General features: G+C 42.1%; 1 protein-coding gene across 4 annotated transcripts in view; it reads right to left on the bottom strand.

Annotated features, from left to right (window-relative positions):
• Positions 1 to 20,932, bottom strand: part of LOC117776722 (F-actin-uncapping protein LRRC16A-like) — a 65,631-nt gene that overhangs the window by 7,230 nt on the left and 37,469 nt on the right. For 2 of the 4 annotated variants that reach the window (XM_034610929.1, XM_034610927.1), the window contains exons 10-30: positions 19,129 to 19,217; positions 18,328 to 18,422; positions 17,167 to 17,253; positions 15,869 to 15,972; positions 14,824 to 14,901; positions 14,195 to 14,271; positions 12,774 to 12,878; positions 12,396 to 12,465; positions 10,820 to 10,831; positions 10,349 to 10,430; positions 10,113 to 10,212; positions 9,937 to 9,991; positions 5,095 to 5,267; positions 4,222 to 4,290; positions 2,562 to 2,655; positions 2,332 to 2,430; positions 1,626 to 1,754; positions 1,245 to 1,376; positions 843 to 1,018; positions 675 to 762; positions 130 to 270 (exon numbers count right to left, since the gene is read on the bottom strand). In XM_034610929.1, the coding sequence (XP_034466820.1) occupies positions 130 to 270; positions 675 to 762; positions 843 to 1,018; positions 1,245 to 1,376; positions 1,626 to 1,754; positions 2,332 to 2,430; positions 2,562 to 2,655; positions 4,222 to 4,290; positions 5,095 to 5,267; positions 9,937 to 9,991; positions 10,113 to 10,212; positions 10,349 to 10,430; positions 10,820 to 10,831; positions 12,396 to 12,465; positions 12,774 to 12,878; positions 14,195 to 14,271; positions 14,824 to 14,901; positions 15,869 to 15,972; positions 17,167 to 17,253; positions 18,328 to 18,422; positions 19,129 to 19,217 (2,055 nt within the window). The remainder of the gene's footprint in view (positions 1 to 129; positions 271 to 674; positions 763 to 842; positions 1,019 to 1,244; positions 1,377 to 1,625; positions 1,755 to 2,331; positions 2,431 to 2,561; positions 2,656 to 4,221; positions 4,291 to 5,094; positions 5,268 to 9,936; positions 9,992 to 10,112; positions 10,213 to 10,348; positions 10,431 to 10,819; positions 10,832 to 12,395; positions 12,466 to 12,773; positions 12,879 to 14,194; positions 14,272 to 14,823; positions 14,902 to 15,868; positions 15,973 to 17,166; positions 17,254 to 18,327; positions 18,423 to 19,128; positions 19,218 to 20,932) is intronic. The other 2 variants (XM_034610931.1, XM_034610928.1) reach the window with 1 other exon arrangement.

The following is a 20,932-nucleotide window of genomic DNA, read 5'->3' on the forward strand; positions in this document are numbered from 1 at the left end:
ACTTTTCACAATGTATAAACTAGACCAGCACTTTAAACGCACACTTAACCAAGACAGCTTACGTTGATTCTTTACAAATAAAATTCTATCATTGCCATAACTGTCACTCTCACACCCACCCACACCTACCATGCACGTCTCCAGATCATCCAGCCTCTCTGCCTCTAATATTTCAGCCGATGCCCGCTTAGGGATCTTCCCCTCGGGTGCGTCCAGATCCACCGACTCCTGCTGCCCCAGAGGGCGACCTCGACGTACCAAATGGTCGGCCTGGGAGGAGTAGAATGAAGACAGGATATATAGAGGAGAGGTGATGTAGAAGGTTAAGAAAAAGAGAAAGATTGGCAAGATAGGATGAGAAGGTGGAAATAGAAGAGTTAGAAATGGAGGAAATGAGGGAGAAGAAGAAATAAGAGAAATCAAAGAAAAGGTTTAGATTTACACTTTAAAACTTGCTGGAAAAACAGTGCTGCTGCATTGGTTTCATGCACCGACAACATAATTATTAATCAAATGAAAACATCAAAACTCTGTGATGAATCAGTTATCGGACAGAGTTGAGTGAAGGCAGTTGTAGCAGAAAATATGTTACAGATAATTTAGCGAGCTCCAATGAACACACATTGTGAATGAATCGATAAACCATTTGAAAGCCCTGATGACTGTAATCTTACCAGAGTGTGTTGTGAAGTGGAAAGAGCCTCTAATATCTCATCAACGATGCGATCGGACAGGAAGGACGCTAGACTCAGCTTCACCTCACTGACACAAAGAACGTCTTTTAGAAACCCAACACATATAGATACACACATATTAGCGCTCTACAACCCATAAACACACACCTGAGCTTGTTGATAATATCCACCCCCGACTGCTCCAGGAGCGTTTTGGTGACAAAGCTCTTGGGCACGACCATCTTGGCTGAGCTGGTCTTCACCAACTCTGGACGAAGATTACTACTCTTCATCACGTGGGGACACAGGGACTCTGCAGTGTCCACCATGGACTCCAGCAGGGTCTGGAAGGGGTGAGGATAAGAAGGTGGGTGGATATATTTCAACTAGTGTCTAATTGATCAAAGTTTAGATCGTCTGTTGCTTAACTTCCAGCGTCGACAGGTGGCATCCATGTTTTCACTCTTTATTATCATAATGTAATATAATTTATTTAATGTTATCATAATATAATGCTAGTATCTTCTGCAATACATCTGAGCCCTTCTTTAGTTGACGTTTTAACTCTACCTGGAGCTGTTGGTCCATGACAGTTGTCACCTCCCCGGCCATAGACTCCAGTTTCTCCTGGATGGGTCCCACTGAGGAGCTGTTCACCTCGTCTCTGGACGCTGATCCGAGGTGGTAGAGGTGAGGAAGCAGCTAAGGAGACAAAGAGGGTGACAAGGAGACAGTTTTAGACTTAAAGGAGAAAAAAAACACAGCTCATATTTCATTTTAAAGTAATTCTCCATACCATGTATTTTTGTGTCTTGGTTAAATCATACGATACTATGTCTATTCTTTCTAACATCCTAGAAAAGATCTAGAAACTGATCTCCAAATGGGTTTGAAGATAAAGTTTGAATTTACACACAACAGTAAGATTGTGACACACGTGTGTCTCCTCACCGTTTTAGAGTTTCTGGCGTCTTTGATCAGGTTCTCTGCTGACCTGACGTCTTCCAAGATGGCGTCCGTCTCCGAGTTCCTCAGAGAGTTCAGGTGGTCCTGCACCTTCACACAAATCCTGTCAATCATCTGAAAAACAACAAGACATGAAAGTTTGTATTGGATATGTCAAAAGCCCAGGTTTAGTGGATGTCCTGACACAGTAACTGATGTGTCTAAATGACATTTAAGAGCGACTGCAGTTCTACATCATCTATATCCATATGATTTGGAATCAGTCGAATGAGATTTGTTAAGTCGAAGTAAATTTTTCCCCAGAAGTAGCTGCAGAGTGAGCGCTCCTCTCTTTCACTCTGCGCTCTGACGTAACATCTCTCCACCGTGTCAACACTTCCTGTCCTCTTGGGGAAGACGTCTGTGATGGGTACAGGCAGCCGTCCACTCAGGACAAAAGATCATGTTAACTTCTGTTACCAGCTTAGAATTGATGAGCTCACGGCAACCTATTAACGTTATTAGCATAATTAGTATGCATTAGCTCGGAGGGTCTGGCTTGTTTATCACATTATGTGAATGTTGCTGTCACCTTGAATGTCACATTGAACCGTGTTCCAAAATCTGGTGGTTTGATAAAGAGTTGCTTGATGGTTTAATTAAAAAAGTGTGTGTGTGTGTGTGTGTGCGTGCGTGCGTGCGTGCCTCAGACCTGTTGTGTAGTTGTGGTGACAATGCCCTGCTGAAGCCGATAGGCCTGTTCCTGTAGGTATTTTCTGGTCTCGTGGTTCCTGTAGATATAATTCTCAATCTAGGCAAGGACACAAAACCAAAGTCATTAGAATAAACCAAATAAATGATTTAAACACTATGAAAACAGCAACATATCATAGACAGAGAAGGAGGAACAGAAGGAGGAACAAATGGAGTTTATTAATGTACCTTTAGCAAGGCGTCCTCCGTTTTGTCTGGACTGGTCTTCAGAGCCTGAGAGGCATCGATGATGGGGATGGGCATGAAACGGATGGTGAAGTTTCTAATGCACACAGCCAAAGGACATTATAACACAGTTAGGTCACATTACTGAGTTAAGAAAAAAGACAGAAGCCGACAGAGCAATCAAAAACCTGATGCATTTGAACCAACAAATCAAAGCGTTCCGAGTTGGTAATTTTACTTGTGAAATTTTTGCTGCTTTCATTCATTATGCTTATTGAACATATACAGCAAATATGTGCTTTAAGGGTTTATACAGCATATTGTACTTTCATCAATGAGGGAGACGATGTAGGAGTAAATAGTGGTTGTGTTGTTAAGCACCAGAGAAATCAGATCTGAGGTGAAACAAGGCTCTTATCACGACATCATGTGGCTAAAATGAATTCACAGCTGGTGACCCTCCCTCCAGTTTAACAAATATCATGTCACCACAGAATCAAAGAGACATCTGCTACTTTTGATCAGATTTCTGCATGAAAAATCGAACTGTGTTTGCCTCTTGATGAATTAAAGATACTGGGTGTGAATAACACATTAACCCTGAAACCTCTTTGGAGAAAAGGGAATATTTAGGCTGTGTGTGCGTGTGTGTGTGTGTGTGTGTGTGTGTGTGTGTGTGTGTGTGTGTGTGTGTGTGTGTGTGTGTGCGACCCCTCAGCTGGTATCACACTGCTCTATTACAGAGCAGCGAACTGACACCATTGGAGGTTACTGATCTTGAAAGAGAGGTCACCACATGGTATTAATATTCATATCACAAAGGAGGGGAGGAAAGAATGAAAGGGAGAAAAAAAAAAGAAAAATGAAGATATAATAGAATAGAAAGACAACATTGATTTTGTTCTATGGAACATCTGATAAAAACCTTTAAAGAATGCACAGAAAACACAAACACAGGAGACATGGGGAAATTGACTGATATTAATAAAATACCATGCATGCGCACACACACACACACACACACACAGTGAAACACACATGCACGCGCACAAACGCGCGCACACACGCGCACACGCACACAGACAGAGAGAAAATGAACAGATGGAAAATTGTTATTTCAATAATACAATAGAGGGAGTCAGAGAGGAACTAGGGAGCTGTGCTGCTGGGAGAATGTGATAAACAGAGACAGGAGATGAGACAGAGGATGTACAGATGTGTCCCAGAAGTAAATTTAGTCAGACGCTCACACTCACTCAGAATATTGAACCTTTAGATGAGCAGACAGAAGATACAGTAGACACAAATCTGATTTATTCAGCCTTGACTTTTTGGCTCTAGCTTTCTCTGAGTCTGAGCATCTTTCCTTTGTTGTAGTATTCCCTGTGTGTGTGTGTCACTCTCTCTCCTCTCCAGCTTCCTGTCTCTCATCCTTTCTCCCTGTCTACACACACCTCCAGGTTTCCTCCTGCTCAGCATGAGGCAGAGTGACATCTGAGCAGCGACAGCTAAACAACTCATCAATCACACTCAGCGTGTAACACACGATTTTGGTAGATTATTAGATTTCAATCAACTGGAATACAAGTAGAGAGTCATCTAAATACAATTATACTGTATATACAGGACTCACAAATAAAACAATAGAGGCAGTGCCACTCACTTCTCCAGAGCAGCTGCTACATCCTGAAGACCTTGAGGGCTGGTGTTGTTCTTATCCCAGATCACAGTCCTGTACAAAAAACAAAAGAAAAAGTTAGATGTCATCACAAATAATTAGTCATTTCAAGACATTTGCATGGGTCTCTGATCACGTAGGCTCAAATGGCAATGCAAATGTCTCTTTGTTACCACAAAGTACAACTAGAGGGGCAACCAGATCTAATCCAAAAATGATTAGGTCATTCCTCTGGTCATACTCCACCCCTCCACAAAATGTGATGACATCCATTCAGTAGTTGTTGCATAATCCTGCTACATAACAAACACACAAGCAATGAAAACACTAGAATGGCACTAAAGTGCAGTCCTCTTATGAAACCAAACTTGAATTCACTAGATCTGGATTTTTATCTGGATCTGCAACTAATCGGTCAAATTTTTTTCTAGATTATCTTTATCAAGATAAATTATAATTCTCCGAGAAATCAACAACATTTTTGAAAAAGTCCACATCTCATAATGTCCATAGCTCACAATCCACCCCCTGATCAAGAACCGCACCAAAATTCAATGGGTTCTTCCTTAGGTCATGCAAAACCCATCCACAAAATGTCATGATAATCGGTTCAGTAGTTTTTGCGTATTCCTCCTAATAAACAAACTAAACAAATACAAACGCAGATGAAAACGTAACTGTAACTACCAATAAGGGACTTCTATATATGTAAACTATTGATGGTCTATAATTATACTTGTCTGTTTGTATTTTATCTTGTTGGTAACACTTTATTTCAACCCATTATTTCTCCTCTATTGACTGCATATAACAGTCACATGTCATCACTGTGACCCGTTGAACAGATCGTGTACTGACCTGAGTTTGGAGTTGATCTGCAGCGCCTTGGCCAGCATCTTGGCTCCCATGTCCCCCATGGCGTTGCCACTGATGTCCAGTCTGGTGAGCGAGGAGTTGCTGCCGAGGGCGTTGAGAACGATGGTCAGATCGCTCTTTAGTCTGGAGTCTGCTAAGGACAGGGAGGTGAGGGGCTGTGGAGGGGAGGAGGAGGGAGGGGAGGATTGAGGGAGGACATGTGGGGTAAGCGGAGGAGAAATGAAAAGTGTTGAGAGGGGTTTTAAATTATGAGAAGAAGAGATAAAATATAATTATACTGCGACTGACTCTTGTGTGTCATTGACAGTGTTATGGGACAGCAGGACAGTCTCAGGGTTTATCTACAACCTGCAGGCTGTTCAATAGTGGCAGCACTGGTGAGAAGCCCTTCAGTTGTGTGTGTTGGCATCACCAGCACTGAGTATTCACAGGGTGATTTCTTGACCACAAGTCTACTGTAATTTATGACACTGGGAATTAATATTCCTTTACGAGCCGCCTTTGTTTCTTGTCCGTGTCTGGTAAAATGTACGTGGATGTAAGTGTGAGCAGAGTTCACAGTAACTTTGACACTGGTTGTTACAAAAGACTCTATAAGGTCGTAAAATAAACTATAAGGTTAATCCCTAATGATTCATTCACTGACAACAGTTCTACCAAAACATAAAAGTTCAATATAATCCAATGCTAACTCTTTTGCTATTATACCACTTATAAAACTGTATTGTCTTTCAGGTGGTTGTGACTAAAAAGAGCAAACAAATAAACTATACTTTTATCAGAGGATCAAGTGGACGTTCAAGAGCCTTCTGTCAATTGTCTGAAATGCGTTATCATCATTCAAAACTTCAGAGGGAAAAAAGAATCACGAGATCAAGTGGATTTCTTTGTAATGCGAGAGTGATACAAGGGTTTACAAATCCCCGACAGCGTCCGTCTGTTCAGCAGATTTGAGCTGCTCTGTGATGCGTAACATTTACACAGCTGGAGACTCCTGTGATCTGCCCTCTAAAGGCCACTCGCTTTACCGGCTGCCAAGTCGCCCAGTTGAACCGAACTCATTCATTCTTCTTTAAAATAAATGATACCTCAGCTTAACAAAGAGGAAAAGACAATGCACTGCTTACATCATATGTGCGCTGCATTAGTGATTTCAGTGATTTGAGATCTTATACTCTATAAAATTCATGATACCACAATTGGAAATATTGAAATCAAAATCTTAGAAAGTGTTAAACGAAGACATACTTTGAGTATAAAACTTCACCTCGCTTCACTTCCCTTTACAAGTCAATGAAGGGTTTCAGGTAATGTAAAAATATGAAAGGCTCTATCAAGAATCAATGTTTGATTTGTTAAATTTGGGCCATTGTAGAGAGAAGGCGACGCAACACGGCAAACCATCAACGTAGATATGGGCTCATTCTAACGAAACCAAATATAATCATGAATAATAATAGTATTGTTCTGCCAAAAGACCCCCTAAATCAAACACACTTTAATTAACTGTATAATAGCATAGTGTGTTTTACCAAATTCAATATGAAAAAACATGACGTTACTTCATGTTTACGACTTAAATAATAGCTCCTGATCCTGAGGAGGAGACTCTCACCTCCACATAGATTAACACAGTGAACGTTTGGTTATGAAAGTGCACACACGTGCAAAATAACATAAAAAAACAATAAGCTCAGTCAGCTCAGTTATCAGATGACTTTGGGCAGTAATGAATGTGTGCTGATGAGTGTGTGGAGAAACAACATCAACATGGTTGTATAGGCGGAAAATGAGCGCAGAGAGAATTATTTATTGCCTGCATGTGTTCCTGTGGAGCACACAGCAGACATTATACATGCACATTTAAATAGGTACAAGATGATGCACCAGTGGGCGCTGTAGCTAATTCTTTCTGGAGTGTTGTAAAGAAGAAACTAAATCTTCATCACTGGGTTCCCACACAGCCAAAGAATAAAAACTGTGTTCTTCTAAAAAAGCTCAGTAACATCTGGTTGTTGAAGTGCAGCACAAGAAAGGAAGTCGACATCTTGAAGTTGTATTGACAATAGTAAAGTAATTGTGATTTCCAGCCCCTGCTATGGCTGAAGCATAGACTGTATATAAAAAGTGAATGACTTTCAGGAGCTCAGATTTTTCAGACCTTATAAATCACTAAGATTGTGAAATCATAATGCTGGAAACGCAGACACGTCTTGTTTAATAAAACCGGGAAAATTAGAAATTATAACCCAAGACACGCAAATGAAAGTGACCTTGTACCGGAGACAAATGAACCTTTTTAATGGCCGTCCATAAAATGCTGATTTGTGTTTAATACTGAAATGACTTAGTGCCTCTCTCCACTACAGTCTGCAGGGGCTCTACAAAGGAGACCAGGGTGTTCTTGCGATGATAAACAGTAAAGAATTGTTGTTATCGTTGTTGTGCAGAGATAAGTGCAGTTGCATTTATCCTGTTAAATGTCCCCATGTCCCCTTCTACATCTTTCCCTCTAAATTTGTAGTGGAGATATTTCGTTGTGATTTACTTTTCTCCAAATCGTAAATATTCCTTCAACTTCCACCATCACATTCACTAACATGCTGATAGCTACTAACACGTATGTTTTCTCTAGGGTTTAATATAAAGTTTACAGATAGAATACATATGACATATGAAATGTGGTATTTGTTTATCGCAGCCTAAGAACAACATAAAGAGATTTCTTAATTTGTTTTTGCAGATTCTAACTAATTTAGTTTTTTTCTCTATAAATTTAATAATTGATCTCAATTACATTTTTGAGTGCCGTTAATTCTCAATTAATTATGAAGTAAATTAATTCTTTTAATTTGTGAAGAGTAATCTTGGTGGATAAGTGAACCACAATCCTGCTCACTAATAAAATAGAGTTTATGTCTGTATACTGGCAGCTTGGAGCGATCCCAGGTCTGAGTGTCTGGACTCCAGCCAGGACAGAAACACAACAGGGTAAATGTGACGCCTGCAGCTCTGTCTCTTTCTCTGTCGTGTATTTTTATGTATTCTGACTATTTTCCAAGACGCACAGCAGAAAAAGAAAACAAACATTCTGTTGAATAAATTATTTTCCATGCATACAAACTGTGCACATTAGAGACATTACTCCGAGGCCCCTGGTCTAAACAAATCTCTGACAATAAACCATTATTTTTTGAGGCACTTTCCCACATAAATGTGGCTGCTGGTCTATGGCTGTGATAACTTTGCACTTGCCCTCTCTGCAAATTAAGACTGACCAAATCTAAACGTAGATTGTAGCCACCTGTACTCGCCATGATGCAAACTTACAGGGATCGACATCTGGGACAATGTCCTGACTGAAATAACCCTGGACCCCATGTATTAATCCAGAGGTTTCTTTACCTGAAAGGCTTTCGCTCGCTCTGAGTAAAGAAGCTAATTGCGATGACATATAGGTGGAAAACTATTATCAGGACCAGTCATTTCACAGTGATGGTTGATCTTATTGATCTGAACTGTCCTGAAAGATGACACACTTTGGAAAACAGGTGGTGTTTCTGTGATCACTGCCATTACACAGCTTTTCCTAGTGGCAACATTCTTTGTTTACTTTCAGATGCAGGTATTTATAAAAATTAAGGAAAAATCTTATTTATGTGGAAAGATGTGGGAGGCTCACACTGTCTGCTGCTCTGTGACAATCCCTGTTTGCCCAAATCTCGATATTGGAGGTGGCAACTGCAAAGTGAGCACAACCTTAGAGTCACAATGTGTACATTTATAGGAAATGAATCAATTTGGAAAATAGCGGAATTATCCTTTAACCTTCTCCCTTCTTCACAGCTTTTTTGAGCTCCAGCGTCCACCTGCACAGCCAGATAACCAGCTCATACACATACTGCCATCTTTTTATGGAGAACGCATGCACGCACATGCTCTCTCACACACACACACACACACACACACACACACACACACACACACACACACACACACACACACACACACACACACACACACACACACACACACACACACACAGAGAGAGAGAGAGAGAGAAGACCACAAGAGCAAGCACCAAGAGACCAATCCACTGTGGCGCAGCTCAATAGGACCATCAATCTAGCACATCCTGCACTGTGGGGGACAAAGACAGGCAGGCACCAGGACAAAATCTGTTACAGCTCCCATGATGGAGGGAGAGATAAAACGAGTGGGATTGATCGAGGGACAGGAAGGAGAGGAGCGCTTTGTTTCGCTGCAGGTTTTCTGAAATGTATAACTACTGAAGAAAATTATATTCTTTTAATATCTATATAATATCACTTATCCCTTTAGACGTTGATAGACACTGTGGGGATGATGATCACAAGCAGCCAGTGATTTGTAGAGTAATTTACAGTTTTAATCCCACGAGTTCTTTCCATGAGGTTTCCCTTTGTAGTGTCATAACCCACAAACAACTCACTTTTACTACGATTTCAAAATTAAATGACATCTACCCTAGATTTAACAAAAAAGTTACACCTCCAGTGTTTATCAATCTTCATGCACCATACCATATTAATCCAACAGCTTCAATATTTGCGTGCAACTCCCAGAAACCCCAGTTTCCCTTCACTTTGAGCAATGAAGGGAAATTCTATTCACACCACCCTCTGCTGCAGAGGTCAAGGGTCAGCTGTGGAGCAGCTGGCCGAGTCTCAACTGGTTAGATGCTTGCTCATACAGGATTTGGACCTCGGGGTCGTTCCCTGTTACCACCAGGCTACAGCGCTCCACACAGAACAACATACAGTCGGAGGAAATTTACAAACTCACCGACTCCTCCTCTTGAATCATGTGAACCAGGCTGTCCAGGACCGGGCCGAGGTTTCTGAGTCAGGTTGAAGAAAGACAAGAAGAGACGATTTAGCCATGTTTAAAAATACTGTGTAGACCTGCTATTTTTGGTGTAAAAGAGGCATAAGGTCTCTCTTCCTGCCCTGTATTCTTACTTTGACTTGATGTTGTTGAAGTTCTTGCCCAGAGAGAGGTGTCTGATGGAGCGGTTCTTGGCCAACCACACCAGCAGAGTGGACAGATCTGAGTCCAGGCCTGGAGGTATTAGAAAGGATAATATGAGAGGCTGATCTCTGCTGAAGTTTGGAAGCTATAGGATTCCACAGAGTTTTGAATCGGGGTTAAAAAGCTCAGTCACTGTTTGGTACAACATACGGACGCTGTCACCCACCGTTGTCAGAGATATCCAGGCTGGAGATGTTTGGGATCTCTGCTATACAACTCTCAAGGATTTGAGAACCTCCTGAGCGCAGCTGGAAAGACAGAGGGGGGGGGGGGGGGGGGGGGGGGGGGGGGGGACTTTAAACTCACAGTGCATCAGACCCAGACACATCTAAGAAGCTTTACAGGCAACAAATCAGACGGTTTCAGACTTAAAGACCTACAGGACTCTTTAGGTGAAACGTGCAACTAAAGATGGAATCATTAAGAAATTAACATGGTGATGTCACGGTTTAAAATAACACTGATCATCCCGTATAACTGCAGCTGGGAGCTGTTTGTAGTGTTATTCATTTAATTTCTTAACGCTGATGGAAAATGGGCTCGGGAAAAAGAAAAAGCGGAGCAGAAAGCAGGCGTGCAAATTAAAAGAGGAGTGAATGAAACGTTAATTATGAAGAGTGAGTTCATTGGTACTTACACAATGACCGAGCTTAGAGCAGCATTGCGGGGAGAGAAGAGCATTTCAGAGCCAAGCCAACAATTACCAACAAAAGAAAAACCACACACAGATGCTTAATGATCATTCTTCTATTCCAACATACACACGTGTGCACACAACTGCACAGACCCACTCATCGGGGAGTCATACACCGTCCTCACTTCACACAGTTTTGGGCTGCCCCCACCAACCGCTTCATTAAAGCTTCGGGAAAAAACGGATGGAACGTATCATCCCTCCCTCCACCACCGCAGCTTCTGTTCTTTATCTCTCTTTATCTGTTGGAGCAGGGGTGTAGACGGGGGGGCTGGTGTGTGTGTGTGTGTGTGTGTGTGTGTGTGTGTGTGTGTGTGTGTGTGTGTGTGTGTGTGTGTGCGAGAGAGAGAGAGAGTTGTGATGAAACAATTACAGAGGCAAACTGAGCCATCCCCCACCCCACCTCGTCCTCACCCTCCCCTCCCCTCCCTCCGCTCATCTCTCTCTCTCCGCCCCCGCCTGCTGTCTGCCAACTATTCCATTATACAGCCTCTTAACGGTGTCGCTGGCCTGTCAAATGCTTTTTGGAGTGGATCCTAAAAAGGCTGATTGCATTGAATTGAGTGTTGACACCAAAACTATAAAAAAAAAACTTTAGCCGATAACAGCACTTATAGAAAAGTGACCAATACTGGAAACATGATTAATAAAGGAATAAAATCGAGAGAATGCAATGCTTCCACCGGTTTGACGCTTTAGACTTGCTCCACTGGATTTCGCAGCACGTGATTAAACTGTGCTGCCGCATTGCTGTGCATGTTTGCCTGCATTCTCATCAGCTTCACTGTGCATTGAATATAACTGCCGCTGTGGGATCTAGGTCCACCATACTGCAACTGATCAGGAAAGTGATGTGAAATAGAGAGAGGGAAAGGGGAAGACAGGCAACAAAGGGCCGGGTCGGAACCAAAGCTGCGGCTGCTGCAGGAGGTCCCATGCCTCACCACACTGGTGATATATTTTTAACACTTGTCTAATGGGAGTCAGGGGCTTTAACTTGACACATTAAGATTTTAACTGTGCAAATGTGTTCTCGTCATTCATATGATTTAGAATTCATTGTGAACAGGGTTTGAAAAAGTTCCCAGATTCCTGCTTGTCTCACACATTGACAAGCTGCACCGAAAATCTACAAATGCTTTGAACTGGGTTATGAATATGCACACACACACGCGCACACAGGCACACTCGCGCACACACACACACACACACACACACACACACACACACACACACACACACACACACACACACACACACACACACACACACACACACACACACACACACACACACACACACACACACCAATTACCCCAACAAGTAAAAATCCCATGTACTGCCTGAAGAAAATGATCTCTCATGAGCCAGGTACAAATGTACGCACTGCAAAAGATATCTCGATGTGAGATAAAATAAATTTATGAGGGGAAATGATGACGTGCAGGATGTTTATGATGACGTGCAGGATGTTTATGATGACGTGCACGATGTTTATGATGACATCTGTGGGTCTCACCTCGCAGCAGCTGAGGTCTACAGACACGTCCTTCAGACTGGGGTTACTGGCCAGACCAAGCAGGAGAGCTCTGAAACAATACGAATACAGACAGTTTAAAAAACGTATCATCTAACCCTAACCCTATATTCTATTTTGTTCTGTTTTGTCTAGTTCACAACAGTAAAACCACTTCAGTTAAACATTTAACTGCAGTGTCTCTGTTCTCTGTGAGCTTCGGCAGCTGCTGACAGGACAAGTCTAGTTTTTACTCTACTTTTAAATAGTAATATAAACAGTGTGTAGTAAAATAAGACGAGGAACAAGAAGAACCAAGACTGTGGGACAGAAGAAGCCTCTCGTAGAGAAGCATTAAATGTGAATGAACCGTGGTCTCACTTGAGGGCCTCTGGTGGCAGCTTGGTTCCTGACACGTTGATGGAGCTCAGCGTCAGGGCGCTGCTGAAGAAGTGCTTGAACGATGGAGGCACCTCTTTGCCTTTCCTGCAGAAAGAGAGGAGGAAATAAATTCCAGACACAGATGACCGACTTCAGTCCGTGAAGCGGCGGGGATTCACAAAATGGCACAAAGTCCCAGGCAGAAAGTAAAACTCAGTTGCACATCTCCAACACACACTCCATTTACCTCTATTCCCTTTATTTCCCTCCACTTTTACTACACTGTCATCCTCCCCCTCTCCTCTTCTGCACCCCCCCTCCCCATCCTCTGCCCTCACCCCTTGATGAAGTCCTCAATTCCCCAGAGACAAACTGGAAAGAGAGATAATGATGGCAAGACAACTGCTTCAACCGCCCATCTGTTACACACACACACACACACACACACACACACACACACACACACACACACACACACACACACACACACACACACACACACACACACACACACACACACACACACACACACACACCTAAAGAGGTAATAAAAACGAGTACACAAATAAACACATGCACAAACACACACACACTCAGAGATTAATATCATGCAAAGTCACAAAGAGGTAACAAAAACGAGTACACACACACACACACACACAAATAGCATGTCCTAAAGAGGTAGTAAAACGAGTACACACGCACATACACACACATCCTGTATTTTATCCTGCCTGTAATAGCATGTTGCTACCAGCAGGTGTCACACACACCAGCACACAGACTGAATTCCTGGCTGAAACTGTCATGTTTGTTCAAATCTGAATTTCAGGGCAAAAGGAAATTTACACTATCATCCAACTGGCACAAACAACCACAGTATAGATTATACACTCTATAAGGAACTTACTGTACACACAATAAGAAACTCTGATTGGTTAATATGGACAAATGCCCATCTTCAATCACTGATTGGATCTGTGGTACAACAGATCTCTGACTAGTTTTACATTAATACATGTTTGCAAAGCAACTAATATGGAAAGGGCAGAGTTTGATCCCACAAAAAGATGCAGGTGGAAGTTGTGGATAAGTATGGATGTCATTTCAAACCTCATGAAGAGAAAAAAGAAGTTTGCAGTTTGGGAATGAGTGGACAGTTCAGTTGGTCATTATGTTGACATGGCCGGTGCTGTCTTTTCTGAAATCTCTTATTTAACACTATCATAGCCTTCAAACTCTAACTCCCTCTCCCATAATACATTGTTTTCAGACGACCTTCAACTGACGCATGTGCAATGTTTCCAGTGGTATTTCGAAAAAATCTTGAAAAATGCGTGTTTGATCCATAAACCTTGGAAGGAGGAGGCTACAGTTTGACAACAACAAGATTGTTAGTAAAAATCCAGATGGGTTCTCACCGGTGAGGGAAGACACTCTTCGACACGTTGAGGACAGAGAGGTGTTGGACTGAGCCTCGCAGCAGAGCAGAACAAACCTGGAGAACACACACAACATCTAAAAGTGTGAGAGTTGTCTTTGATTTATAAGTTTGAATTCCATTCTAACATTTAATTTTTGAAAGAGGCTTTAAATATCAATAACTATTTTTACTACACACACTTTTTCTCTGCACCTCCCAACCCGTTTGTGTGTTTACAAGCAGGCAAACATATTTACAGCTGACTTTACGTGACCAAGACAGAATATGATTTAAGAGCTCATCAATATCTGCAGTGACAGGCTGACAGCTGGTTACATCTCAGACTGATCAATACACAGTGTTTGGCTCTCAGACCCACATCAATACATCACATGTGGTGTTCAGACCACTACACAGGCAGCAACACAGATTTACTGTTTGATTACATTCCCTCCTACATGGATGTTAATGGCCACCACCTCCCCTTACACTGCTGTTTAATGAGATACAACTCGGACAGCAAGCAGTTTGATCAGGATTGTGAGCTCTGGTTGTTTTATACTGCATCTCTTCACTCATGTGTTCCTCTGGAGATTGGATATAATACGGACGTGCCACATGACTCACCTGGTCCAATGAGCAGTCAGTGTTGGAGAGGTCAAGGGTCGCCAGGCTGTTGGGTTGAGCGAGGAAGTGGCAGAAAAGCTAGAAAACACCACACACACAGTGTTAGAGAGCAGAGGATGAGACCTTCTCCATGTGGGGGGGGGGGGGGCATGAACATTCATCTATATGACTCATGTGTTGTTGATCACAGTGAGAAAGTCTGATCTGCTCCTGGAAACACTGTGACTGTCACTCCTGCAGATTCCATGTTGTTTTTTAAACTCTTTTGTTATGTTTTATGATATATAGTTATTTTCCAGCCATCTTGATCCCCTCTTTTATTTGTATATTTCAAACCTCGCCTTGTCGGATACTGTTAAAGTATAAGTGGTCGGTTAGCTTAGCTTAGCATAAAGACTGGAAACAGGGGGAAAGGGTTAGCCTGGCTCTGTTGGGTAACAAAATCTTGAATACCAGCACCTCTAAACCTCACTGCTTTACTCAGTGAGCTGAAGAGGTTGAGTGTTTACTCACTCTCTCGCACGCACGCACACACAAGTTGTTATGCTGGTTGTAAATTGTAAGATCATAATCACTGGACATGTGAGTGGTATCAATCTTCTGTTTAACTCCTAATGAGATGAGCGAATGATGAGCAGGATTTAAAAAAACTATTCCTTTAAACCAGTCTTCACCCACTCAATGATTTATTGTCCAGCTTAAAATACAATACATTAAACTGATGGGTGTGACTGTATCTGATTTCTAACCCCAGAGTAAAGACTTTCCCCCCCCATCTCTGTATCTGTGCTCTGAACAGACGTCTAATGTCCTGAGTGCTGAGTGATTTATAAGAGTCCGAAAAAGGTCTCCACATAACTGCAGCACTGAACTGTTTCAATCAATTAAGTGTTATTGATACCGGCTCTGAGATGGATTAAAAACTGTGTGTGTTTGTCTGTGTGTGTGTGTGTGTGTGTGTGTGTGTGTGTGTGTGTGTGTGTGTGTGTGTGTGTGTGTGTGTGTGTGTGTGTGTGTGTGTGTGTGTGTGTGTGTGTGTGTATACCTGCATGTCGTCCCCTCGGAGGATGTTCCCTGAGAGGTCCAGATGGACCAGGCTGCTGGAGATGGACGGGTTGGCACTCAGTGACTGGCAAAGGCTGTTCACCCCTAAAACACACACATAACACACATACACACAGAAAAGCAATGTCAGCAATATCTCCAGCCTCAAATCTCCCTTGATGTTTTGACAGCATATTGAAGGAAGTAGCAGAGGAAATGAGCAGTGACAGGAAAGAACAGGATCAGAATGTAGAGTGAATGGAAAGAGAAGAGAGTCAGGCCTTCTCATGTTTGTGAAGGAGTGATCACCGGGAGTGTAGCGTTAGCCAGAGCTCGCTAAAGTATCAGCAATTTGGCAGCTTTTCACACTGGGAAGTCCCAAAAGTAAAACTGCAACATGAACCTTGTGCAATACTTTTTTCGAGCGGTGGCTCTAGTTCTGCAAATGACAACTTACAAGCTTACATTTAAATAAAGCTGTATTTAAAGCTGTTTAACCTGAGCCAGGTCATAAACAATGATAGCAATCTTCACACATACAGGGTTAGTATCATAAAGCTGTAAAAATATATTTTTTAAATGCACTGGTATCGGATCGGACCTCGATATCAGCTGATACGCTTAGTCCAGGCATCAGAATCTGATAATTATGGAAAATCTGAACATCTCTAATAACTAATAGGCTGGATTTAAAAGCCACATAAAATAAATCGGTGTAAAAATGTAATAAAATGTCTTCAATCCTCTGCTTTCGCCATTAGCGGAGATGTGCAGGGCTCAGTTAAAGCAGCGCTAACTCTGCTCTGTGGAATATAATAGCTGTCTATTGATCGCCTGAGAGCAAAGCGTGTTCACAGTGGCTCCCTACAGATGGTACCTCGTGCAGGGACATTTACTTTGGAGGAGAACCAAGAGGAAAGTGTACCTGCCAGCGACTGTTGATAAGATCAGCACTTAATTTAGAAATGAGGATGAGAATAATCTACAAATCCTCTGCAGCCTCGTCATAGCCTTTCATTAGAGGTCTTTACTTTCTCGTGCCAAGACAACATTTGTGCTGTATTGTAAACTGGCGCACTGTTTACAGATTGTCTGTGCACAATCACACAATACAAATACATCTTTTTTTCATTCCCCCGGCTCCCACGCTCAGTGTTTATCGTGCGATAATTAAGAGTCATTAGCATCCCAGTGGTAGGTGCCATCAGATTAGTGGAAAGTGTGAATTACAACAGATTGCAGGGGGGGAGTGAGTGAACAAAGCAGCGCTCGCACATTAATGGGGAGGAAGGCACGTACCTTTGGGTGAGAGTGAGGTTTTGGAGAAGTTTAAATGCTTGAGCCCCGTACGAAGTTTGGCAAACTGAGCTCCGAGGGAGGAGATACCTGCAGCGAGAGAGAGGGGGAGAAGACACAGAAAATCATTTTCATCTTGTCACTCATCTCCCAGGGGGCTGCTGAGGCTGTTCACACTACAACGACTTTCTTTAAATACAAAACCACTTTTCAGCTTGATCCACAATGTTGCAGGTGTTTCCTCTCTGGTTAACACTTATATTACAGGGTATATAGAGCACTGTGTACTCTGCACTCTTCAAGCTTCTTTATTTCTGCTACTTTAATATCAACCTTCAATTTAAAAGAGACTATCAACATCAACAGTGGATTTCAAAACAAAGCGACTGGGCACTGACAAACCCTGGTTAAAATGCAGCTGCATTTATTGTTTTGGAGATTGTGCCTCCTTTTGTTCCAGTTTAATATCTCTAGTAGTAAGTAATCAGTAAAAGTGACGAGTTAAAAAGTAAAAATACTAGTGTCTAAATGTCTATGAATAAAAACTGCCTGAAAGTGGCAGTAATTAAGATAAATTCCCATTAATGTAAATGGTTTTCTTTCAGCAGAAAATTCAGTGGATCGCTGTGGTAAAATTTACATAGGGACAAATAATCCAGAGATTGTAGTTCCCAGAAATCTATTGTAAGTTAACATGCCAGCACCTAAACATTTGGTGGAATGTATCTTTAATTTATGTGCCCTGGATAAACTGACAGGCCTGAGGATGGAGCTGATGAAATATTAAACTTGTTGAACTCACTGCACTGGGACAAGGAAACCTAAACTGTATATATACAGTATAATAACACACCCAGTACCTCTAACAGACTGTGGTACAGTAGTTTATGCAGTGTAGAATGTATAAATAATCTTATAACCTATTATCTGTCACACATGATATTTAGAATGATCTTTCTTATCAAATACAATCTGTGAAGCCTGATAATGGTTAAGTTTGACTTTGATTTCATTTCTTAATATTTACAGGGCTGGACTCTGTATTGTAAATATAGTACAGTACTTGTGGACAGAGTAGAAACAAGCTGTTTAGAGTAAAGCGCAGAGGAGAGAATAATAGAGCAGGGATGAGCACATTAGTCTGGATCAGAGCAGATATCATACCTCTGTCCTCCAGTGGGTTGTTGGCAAGATTAATGGTGGTGAGTCCTGAGCTGGGGTTGTGTGCCAGAGCAGAAGCGAGCTTCTGGGCGAAGTCACTGTAGAGCATGAGAGAGTGTTTCCATTATGCGGGTATGACCAGTGAACTGCACACGTGGAACCTATCAAAGTGTTTTATTCTTACCCAGCTACACCCAAAGGCTGGGATGAACCGAGGTGTATTAAAATGCTACATTAGAACTGTGGTGAAAGACTGACTTCATTTGTGTGTTTGGTAAATGTACCAATACAAATCTTGTTAAACAGCTAAATACACAAACAGCATGAAAAGCACCAAACTGAACAACAACCCGTTTCCCTCATAGAGCTGGAAAATGTAGACATCCAGCCAACGTCAACAACCTTCTGCAAAGTGGTTGCAATTGTTTATGTACACAATTTATATCTTTTAACTTTACATAGTCTGGATTTTGTTTTGCTGACAACGGTGTGTCTGTACATATTCAGTGATGAATATAGTAGTTTTCACTTCCTCTTTATATTTTATAATTATTAGATATTATAAGAAGTGTAATCAGACAAAATCTGTTGCAAGTATAGTTTTAGAAAAAATATTTAAAATCTTGCAATTCAGTATTGCATTTTCAGAGGGTAAGGGGACTAGAATGGGTTAATCTCCAAAAACCTGGATCTTACATGTCCCATGCTGAAAGGTATCGTCGTCCACTGAACTAATCACGAATGAATCATGTCTGTACTGTTCATTCCAAGTTAACGGACTTTGAATTGTTTGCATCATCTTACGTTTTGAGTCCTGCGTTGTCCAGAACCAACTCCTCCAGTCGACTGGATCGAGACACCACCTTGAAGATCTGCTCACACACATCTGCAGACTGAACACACACACAAGTAACTGTCAGTTAAATCTTTGTAATACACTCTTTTGTCGGTAGCATTATATATTAAAAAAAAGAGATATCAGGAAAAGATACTGAAAGGACAATGTCTCTAAGTTTTGGACAGTTTTGTGTCGTTACAACAGCAGATAGTGTGAGTGATATGGAAGAGATACAATGAGTCACACTCACAAAGGCACAGTCTCATCTCAAATTAAATACAGTTTTATTTAAGAAGCCCATTCACAAATCCTCTGCCCTCAGCCCTCAACTAAAGTGAGAAAACTACCAAAACAGACTTAACAGGGGGAAAAAACGCAGAAATCTCCCTCACGACTGAGGGTCCCTCTTCCAGGGCGGACCGAGGTACAATAGATGTCACATGTAACAGAGCACATGAACCAAACATTCACAACATTCATGTGAAAGGACAGTGACTCACATGAGTGGAGAAGTGCATCAATGTTTAAAGCATTTCTATAAAAAGATCTCAGGTCTCATTTCTCCGGTACATTTTGTGCTTTTATTCGTCATTTCTAATCAAAAGTACAGAGAAAATATACAAATTAACTAAAGCAGCTCTGAGGCTTGAAATGCAACATGAACAGGGAGCAAAAAAAGTTTGTACTGAAACATTCAAGGTCAGGGGAATACGAGAGAAATGTGCTTCTGAGACATGTGATTTCCAGCAAGTGATCCTGAGCAGAACGCAGGGAAACCACTCGGGGAATCTGTTCATTTATGCTCATTAGAGCTGTAGAGTAGAGCGTTTCTTTAAAAAAAAAAAAGTCTCTCTCTTCCACTTAAAGACCATTTATGCGTAACAAGCAGAGACTGGGGAGAGAGCGAGAGGAGAGCTTGGACACTTAGGAGGGAGAAAGTTGTCTCGCTTCCGTGGTCACAGCACGACGGGGGGGGGGGGGGGGGGGAGAGTCGAGGGAGCGGCGGCACTCATATTTAGACAAAAATGTAATATTCAGCAGTCGGACGTCTGTGCCTTACCCAGATATTCACTGACCCAGTTCTCCGTGTGCTGTGTCACTCACACACACAAACGCACACAACCTTGTATTACTGACAACACAACATTTTCTATCGTAATAACTTTGCTGGATCATTGTACTGTTGTTATTCTTTGGGGCTGACATTCCTGCTATAAGGGACTGTTTCTCTTGGTGCGGCCACAACACTGGCAACATTGTCCCACACTGTTATCTAAAGCGAAGGAGGGGGAAAAAGAGGAGAGAGAAGGAGAGAGGGATAATGGAGAGAGAGAGAGAGAGAGAGAGAGAGAGAGAGAGAGAGAGAGAGATAGAAGAAAGGGACTGTTGTTCACATGTTTGCTCTGTGAAAGTGTGAGTATGACAGGAGAGGGATGAGAGTGATGGAGGGCAGTGAGGGATGACATAATAAAGAGAAAAAGGAGATATGAGGGCAGCGGAGGGCTGAAATGGAGGAAAACAGGAGCGAGAGCAGCGGGTTGTGGCCTTAGAGGGAGAGAGTGAACAAAGAGGCCTGTATTTTCCACATGAGTCACAACAAGACTGCCGGGTGACACTGTCAGCGTGAAGACTGCACCATTTACTGCCTATTAAAGAAAAGCCTCGTCATGCTGCGCTGTTCAGACCCTGGGACCTGCTGGAATGTCACACAGACACACACACACTAAGAGCACGGTGAGATCACGAGGTAATGAGAAAATAAGTCCTCTT

Source organism: Hippoglossus hippoglossus, chromosome 16, assembly GCF_009819705.1.
Source record: "Hippoglossus hippoglossus isolate fHipHip1 chromosome 16, fHipHip1.pri, whole genome shotgun sequence".
Taxonomy (NCBI): domain Eukaryota; kingdom Metazoa; phylum Chordata; class Actinopteri; order Pleuronectiformes; family Pleuronectidae; genus Hippoglossus; species Hippoglossus hippoglossus.